A 7,837-nucleotide genomic window follows, 5' to 3' on the forward strand; every position below is an offset into this window, starting at 1 on the left:
AATTTTAAATTTAGACTTGATTGTAAGAAAATATAAACTACAAAACTTAATTGAAATAATTGAAACAATAAGGAGGAAATTGAAACAACCACCAAATTACGGGCAGCAAAATGACATTTTCCCCTTATTCACAATTACATTACGTGGCGCTGGAGAGTTAGTCACCGGACGAACCGGAGAGAAGCTCAGCCTATACCTCGATTTCATATATTCCCCATTCACAAGGCCTTCAGTTCTCGCTCTCTTTCCTTCGATCGAATAAGTCTTCAGTCATGGCCGAGGTTAGCTTCCCTCTCCTTCTCTCTCTCTCTCTCTCTCTCTCTGTGTTAGTATTCATGGATTTTGTTAATTTCATCCTTTCACGAATCTATCGTGGTTTGGTTATCTCTTTGGTAGTGGGTTCATTGTATCTTCGTTTTAAAAATATAAACTTTATGATTTTCTGGGTTTTTTTGAATCGATTCCTTCGCAGATTGGTCCCGAGAAGATTTTCCCCTCTCTTTTTTTTTTTTTTATATTCATCTGTTATTTGTGGAATAGAATTTAACAATTATACATCATTTTGAGGGATGGGTGCAAACATAGCATATATTATCAGATCACTGAATGGGATTTTTCCTTTATTCCAAAAAAAAAATCCTCATTTCCTGATTAAAAATTCAGAATTGTTATATAGAGATAGACTGTATAAAAATTTGAAGATCTAAAGTTTGAGGCCTCCATAAATTCATATTGTCCTACATTACTTAATAACACTTTGATGGAGTTGATGTATTTAATGAAATTTATTTGTCTTGTAACTCAAATGATGTGCTTGCGTCCAGTTAATTATTGCCAACAATTTTTTACATTTTTTTCTTATATAAATTTTTGTCCTATGGTTTCCACAGATTGAGCTGAAAACAGCTCCTGCTGATTTTCGTTTCCCGACAACAAATCAAACTAGGCACTGTTTCACGCGTTACATTGAGTTTCATAGGTAATAGTCCGAACTTCAGCACTTCGTACATCTACAGAAATTTATTGTTTGAGATAAATATGTAAAACCAATTGCAGGTGCTTGGCCGCAAAGGGTGAAGAGTCTGGTGAATGCGAGAGATTTTCCAAATATTACCGTTCGCTTTGCCCGGGCGAATGGGTGAGTAATTCTTAGCTTATTTTACTGTGCAAGTAACTGAATATTTGCTCAGGCCTTTTTTGGCTCTCCATAGCTAATGTATTTTTATGGTAAAAAAATTCTAGTCCTGTTTCATAGTTTTGGGATCAAATGAATTTTGCAACTAGGGGGAGAATGGTCTTGTTATAAATTGTCCAAACTGAAGATTTATAATTCTAATATGATCAAGTTCAAATTTTGGTGTTGTGTTTGAAATTAATTCGTCCAATATTCATTTTGGATTTTTCTCATATATCTGCCCTCTTGTTGTTAATATTGTTGCTTTTCATACCAAGTTAGATTTCATGTGATGTGCATGTGTATTGGGAACAATGTTTTGAAAGGCAAGGCATAGAGGTGAGGCGTTTTATGTCCCGCAAGGTGAGTGTAAGCCTTGGGCATAAACCTTTCAGACATGAATTATTATAATTAAAAAATATATATAAATAATATAAGATAGCTTCAGAAAAAAAAGTAATAGTTTCCATTAAAGCTTAATAATAATAATAATAATAATAATAATATATAATATAAGATAAAAAATCTACATACTAGCTGGGAGGTGTGGTGCTACTGAGCTAGTCTTCTTTGGAGTCCTAAAGAAAGAAAATGGGAGTGGAAGGATTTGGAACTTTCAGATTTTAGAAAATACAAGTGTCTGTCAGGTGGTAGGGGAAGGGTTTGAAACTTTGAGATTTTTTCGTTTTTATGGAAAGGCATAGGATGTCTCTAGGGTGTGAATGGTGGTGGTGGTGGGAGTGGGAGTGAAAATGGTTGGGGAGCTGGTAAGAGCATTTGGGCAATGGAGCTGATGAGGTTGGAACTTGCAGATTTAGGGCTGGGGGTGTGTGTTTATCAGGTGTGACTTGAGAGGTGAAGAAGGCGCTGTTTGTATTAAGGAGCACAATTAGTACCCATACACATTTATGCCTTTATGTGGGAGGGCGAAAAATAGTCTTTGATCCATTAAGGAATATACAATAACAACCACAGCATCAGTCAGAACCTGATATTTTATTTTGTTCGAAGAACGTGGAATTCTTTGCCTATATGGTTTCATACTTGTATTAAGGTATTAGTGACCTATTCTCCTTCAAACATTCATATAGACAGTCCAATTTTTAAGTTTCCTTTTTCTCTGAAGGAGAAACTCTGTTCATTAGTTGGATTTGATTATTAAAGAATCAAATATTTGTGTAAATCAATTGGATTGAAGCACCAACAGTGAAACCTCAACTTTTTCCAGATTTTGGCTGTAAAAAGTAATCTTGCAGTGATATTCTTTTCTTTAGTATTTCTTTGTTTTGTTTATTCTTTTTTTGCGCTTCACTCTTTCACTTTTTTTTTTTTTTATTAGTTTTGGTATTTTTTTGATACTTTGATGGTTTTCCAGAAAGATATTGGTACATTTTATTCCATTGTATTTAAATTCTGAACTTTTTATTGGCCTTGAAATAATGTAGGTTGAAAAGTGGAACGAGCAGAGGGAGAATGGAACTTTCCCAGGTCCCCTTTGATCTAACATCAGCACCCCTTTGCATGATCCTTCTTTGACATGAAAAGTTACAGATCACTTTTGTTATTTTGTTACAAACCGGTTGCATAGTTTTTTCATGGAATCATTGTGAATCAATAAGTAACCTGTTTAGATTTCTATGATTTTATTGAATCCACTGCTTATTTGCATAAACTTGAAATGGAACTGAAATTTGGTTGGTGTTTCAGTTTATGGTTTGTTTTCTGTACAAATGGTTCCATGTTTGCTCACATTTCAAGTTATCGTTTTCCTATTTTTATTTTCTCATATAAAGCCGAACAAATCAGGGCTTGACAAAGAATTAAAAATACACTGCCGAATAATAGAAAATGGCCGCCAACCGCTTGACGTCTGGTATGTGTGAAAAAAATAAAAAATAATAGACCAATATTGTGTAACATGGAATGATTACAATATTATTGGACTTTAATTAGAATTTTAAAAGTCATAAGGCTTTATTCAATATATTATAAAATTAAATTACCTAAATAGAAGTCTCCCAAAATTATATCTATGGTGCTTGAAAGTTTCTGACATTTGAGAGAACATAACAGAAGAGAGCAAATAGCCAGTGCAGCATTCAACCAGACCTAGCCAAATCTTATCTTTGATAATTCAATAATTAAGGGCATGGACTGGTATGCCTCGCACAATTAACTAATTCTTAAGTTAAAGTGTGAATTTCATATAAATTATATTAATATAAACTGTAATTTACTAGATTCTGAATTGTTGGTAACCTGGATTTAAAAAAGAAAAAAAAGAAATTACTAGATTAGATGTCAAGAATCCATTTGTATTTTGTACACACTGGCGGATCCAGTGAAGGGCAAGAGGGATTAATTTACGAGTTAATTACATTTACACCCCTTGAGGTTTATCTACTTTTCACATACACTCCATGAGATTTCAATAATTACACATACACCCCCTGAGGTTTTAAAACTGTTATATATAACCTCTTATAGTGAGATGAAAATGATGAGAAATTATGCAAAAAAGCATGCTAAGAGATTAAATAGCCTAATAAGATTATTCAAAGTGTAAGGTCCAACCTAAATATAAATATTTTCTATTTTATTTATTTATTTTTTCTTTTATAGGGAGTTATATGTAACAGTTTTAAAACCTCAAAGAGTGTATGTGTAATTATTGAAACTCTAAGGGATGTATGCAAAAAGACGATAAACCTCAGAATGTGTAAGCGTAATTAACTCTTAATTCACCCATGACATTATTAATATTGGTTCCTAGCTTAAATTTAAAGTATTTGCCTCGTAGACTCGTAGTGTTTGGTTTTTCGGTTTTTACTAGTTGAGGGTAATGTGTTAAGTAACTAAAATCTTAGTTGGGCAATGGGTAATACAACCAGCTTAGGTGTCACCGTGTCACTCACCTAGCCATATTGCAACCTGGCAAAGAAAAGCTTCCATCTCATACATCTGGACACCATGCAAACCACTTATTCAGCATTCTATAGTACTCTTTCTCCTTTCGACATTTCACCTAGTGCAACTCTTCCTCTCCTCACACCGATAGCATTTGATACAACTCAGGTAAGCTTCTAACTTCGATTTGTGCTCCAATTCTTTGATGCGAATTTGTATGTCATACCAACACTTTTTTAATCATTTAAGTATGAAGGTTCACCTTTTAACAGTAGAGTTTGAATTTGTAAATTACTGTTTGACATACGAATTCTTACTATAAAAAGCTACATTAATTTCTACTTTAATTTCATAAGGTAGACTATATAAAAAGTTCGATGGATGCCATGAATGGAGGAATTGGACCACAAAGCTACACCGAGAACTCCAATATTCAGGTTTTTTCCTTTTCCTTTTTGTTTTCAAGATGTATATAGCAATTTGTCATACTAATGGTGATGATGAATGAACTACTTGTTATGTTACATTTAGTACACATATAGACCAAATGTCACATTTGGTCCATGTAGGTTGGACCAAATTCTACTTTGGTTGTACATTTTACAGACTGTTACAATTTCCGAACTCATTAACAATTTTGTTCATTAGTTTGTTAGTTAGGTTAAAGGTTGATACAATATTGACAAAATGTATGTACATGTCCTCCTGTTTAATTTCAATTAAAGAGGAGCCTATGAAGCTGCTCAAAAAATGATCAAAGAGGAAATTGCTGAGAAGCTTGACATCAGACAACTATGTGCATCAGGTTCTTTAAACATATTTTGCATTGCAGACTTAGGCTGCGCTACAAGGCTGAGCACATTTCTTGCAGTTCAGACCATACAAGAAGATGTGCAGCTTAAATTCCATTCTCAAGGAGGATTGAATTCTCGAGTTCCCGAATTCCAGGTGTTCTTCAATGATCAAGTCTCCAATGATTTCAACACTCTCTTTGCATCACTCCCACCCCAAAGGCAATACTTTGCAGCAGGGTTACCGGGTTCTTTTCACGGTACGCTGTTTTCCAAGGCTTACCTTCATTTTGTGAACTCAAGTTGTGCACTCAACTGGCTTTCGAATGTACCGGGACAGGTCGCTTGTTGCAGTGTCGGCTGTTATAAAAAAATCACTACCGAGTGCTAGGTACAATCACAATCACCGAGCGCTAGGTACAATCACAATCACCGAGCGCTCGGCGACTAGAATCAGTGAAAAAAAAAAAAACAGATGCGTCTTGATAGAATTAGAGCATCCAACCCAAAACTAATTGACAATGGATGGAGAGGCCCATGACTTATAAGCATATATACTAAACTCTAGTTTTCCGATGTGGGATATTGCTCCACATTACTCTCAACACGCCCCCGCACGTGTGGCGAGATTTTTAAGCCTTACACGTGAACAAATTGTATTGGGTGACGTGGGAGCACGTGTGGCCGTTGAGCCTTACACGCGGATAACCAAGCTCTGATACCATGATAGAATTAAAGCATCCAACCCAAAACCAATTGGCAATGGGTGGAGAGGCCCAAGACTTATAAGCACATATGTTAAACTCTAGTTTTCCGATGTGGGACATTACTCTACATTACTCTCAACACGTCTGTGTTCGCTCTAGAGAAGAACTGTATATATATATATATATGTGTGTGTGTGTGTGTTATAATCTTTTTATAGATATAGATTATACTTGATTGCAATCTATGATGATCCTTTTTATTTCTCAAGATCATGATCCTCTTGTCAATCTCATTTATTGCAGGGATTAGTAAGCAAGGACAAAGAGAAAGTGGACTCTTTCAACTTTCCGGTATATTTTCCATCCCTCCAAGAGTTGAGGGGTATAATAGAGAGCAACAGAGATTTTAGCAAATGGAGGCACTAAGCAACCCAAAGAATGATTTCAGCACCATTAACCACAAACAGTATGCTTCCAACTTAAGGGTTGGCTTTGAGGGAATCATTGGGAAACACTTTGGAAGTGATATCACAGATGAACTGTTTGAAAACTACTCCATGAAAATTGCTGAGTCTTTTGTTCTTCTAAACCCAGATATCCAAATACTAAATGTACTTGTGAAATCTAGACATTCATCCAAAATCAATTAACAATAGAAATAGTAGTAGTAGTCCAACACGTTATAAGTTACTATGTAATGTTATAACATTTTTTTTTTTTCAATGTGGGATAACACTCCATATTCTTACACGCACCTACATGTGTGGCCCGCGGCCTAACATATGTGGGTGAACCTGCTTTGATATCATAAAGAAATCTAAGTATCTATCTCAAAACCAATTAGCAATAAAAAGAGTAGTCTAAAACTCTTATAAATTATTATGCAAGGTATACTTTTCAATATAAGATAACACTTCATATTGTCACAACTTGTATTCTCAAGCACAATGCCAATGACAAAGAATCAAACTTATGGGATTTGGATCTTTAGTAAAAAACGGGTTCACCTTGTCTTGTCATATATAAGATTGTTGTTATTTATTTGACCAGAAAAAAGATTTTTGTTATTTAAGTTGAACATCAACTACAAAGAGTATATATATAATATTAAAATGGAGTGCTGCTGAAGTTTCTATTGTAGATCGAGTGCATATAATTTGGAAAAATAACATTTGCGGTACCCGAAACTTTCTAACATTGAGAAAACATGAAATGTTTACATAGAAAAATAAAACCCGCCTACAAGTTGAGCAAAAGAAAATTCTATTATACAAATACATTTGACGGATTCACTTTTTAATTATTAAAGTATATATGTTTTTCTTATTAAATCTGTCATATACTCATATGTCATATAGTGTTTATATTATACCCGAAATCGAAATCTAGGTAATATCACTACTTCCAAACCAATTTCACGTCACATCAAATTAAATTGAAAAACCTAAGACATGAGCTACATTTATTTTCCGTTTAAGGAAGATCATAAATAAGCTTTTTTTCAAAAAAAAAAAAAAAAGAACAAAAAGAACAAAAAGATGAAAAAACTACGAGACAAAACCACAACTATGATTCCCACTAAAACTTGAAAAATGCTATGTGTCTTCTTCCGTTCTTCTTTTAAGCCTTCTCTCTCTTTTTCCGTTCATTTTGCATTATACTCTCATTATCATAACTATTTATTTTCTAAATCATTCTTTAAATATCTTCACAAAAAGTTAACTTAATAAAAAATTATTTAGTTATTTAACTGTTATCAAATAAATAGAAGATAAATCTAATTGGTTACCAAATCCGTCAATTTATTTAAGTAATTAAACGATTTTCGATTTACTTAAATTTTTATAGAGATAATTTTTAAATGTAGATTTAAAAAACGAACAATATCAAAATATCAAAAATAGACTATATAGCAGAATTATAGTTAAAAAAAAAAAAAAAAAAGACAGATAGCTGTCCTCCTAAAACTATCACCAAAGTTAAATAAAGACTATGAGAGGGTGTCAAATCCGAGAGCAAGATTATAATTTTTCAGTCACACAAGTCAATATTTTAATCCTCAATGACAAAACTCTCCCGAGGCAATGTATTATGGTTGCTCGCGGTGGCCAACCACCACCATCCATTTTGTCTTTGGTGCCAGAATATTAATATATATATATATATATGCCAAGGAAATGAACTTCCTCTAGTCAAATTTTCAATTTTGTGCATTAAAATTGCTTCTTTTTTGAGGTGTGTGAACTGTGAACTGCTTT

At 33.6% G+C, this 7,837-nt stretch overlaps 2 protein-coding genes across 3 annotated transcripts; both read left to right on the forward strand.

Annotated features, from left to right (window-relative positions):
- Nucleotides 1–146: 146 nt before the first annotated feature.
- Nucleotides 147–2,880, forward strand: LOC147293399 (Cytochrome c oxidase, subunit Vib family protein). Of its 2 annotated transcripts, none has more exons than XM_086233064.1 (4): nucleotides 147–281; nucleotides 891–979; nucleotides 1,057–1,138; nucleotides 2,620–2,880. In XM_086233064.1, exons 1-4 carry the CDS (start codon nucleotides 273–275, stop codon nucleotides 2,671–2,673), a joined length of 234 nt encoding a protein of 77 aa, XP_086089190.1. In that variant the 5' UTR covers nucleotides 147–272; the 3' UTR covers nucleotides 2,674–2,880. The 2 variants fall into 2 exon arrangements, with proteins under 2 accessions (XP_086089190.1, XP_086089189.1); XM_086233063.1 differs by having other exon boundaries at nucleotides 224–280; nucleotides 881–979.
- A 1,117-nt stretch (nucleotides 2,881–3,997) lies between these two features.
- On the forward strand, nucleotides 3,998–6,114 carry LOC147293400 (loganic acid O-methyltransferase-like). Its single transcript, XM_086234413.1, has 3 exons — nucleotides 3,998–4,518; nucleotides 4,807–5,132; nucleotides 5,883–6,114. The coding sequence occupies exons 1-3, from the start codon at nucleotides 4,472–4,474 to the stop codon at nucleotides 5,987–5,989; spliced, it is 480 nt and encodes a 159-aa protein (XP_086090539.1). The 5' UTR covers nucleotides 3,998–4,471; the 3' UTR covers nucleotides 5,990–6,114.
- The last annotated feature ends 1,723 nt before the right edge of the window (nucleotides 6,115–7,837 follow it).

The sequence above is a fragment of the Dryas octopetala genome, chromosome 2, assembly GCF_963921425.1.
Source record: "Dryas octopetala chromosome 2, drDryOcto1.1, whole genome shotgun sequence".
In the NCBI taxonomy this organism is placed as follows: Eukaryota; Viridiplantae; Streptophyta; class Magnoliopsida; order Rosales; family Rosaceae; genus Dryas; species Dryas octopetala.

Coding starts and splice junctions, on each gene's coding strand:
- LOC147293399 (XM_086233063.1), top strand. Junction 980..1,056: donor CGTTACATTGAGTTTCATAG/GTAATAGTCCGA, acceptor AACCAATTGCAG/GTGCTTGGCCGCAAAGGGTG. Junction 1,139..2,619: donor CGCTTTGCCCGGGCGAATGG/GTGAGTAATTCT, acceptor GAAATAATGTAG/GTTGAAAAGTGGAACGAGCA.
- LOC147293400 (XM_086234413.1), top strand. CDS start 4,472: ATGGAGGAATTGGACCACAAAGCTACACCGAGAACTCCAATATTCAG. Junction 4,519..4,806: donor CCGAGAACTCCAATATTCAG/GTTTTTTCCTTT, acceptor TTTCAATTAAAG/AGGAGCCTATGAAGCTGCTC. Junction 5,133..5,882: donor GTTACCGGGTTCTTTTCACG/GTACGCTGTTTT, acceptor CATTTATTGCAG/GGATTAGTAAGCAAGGACAA.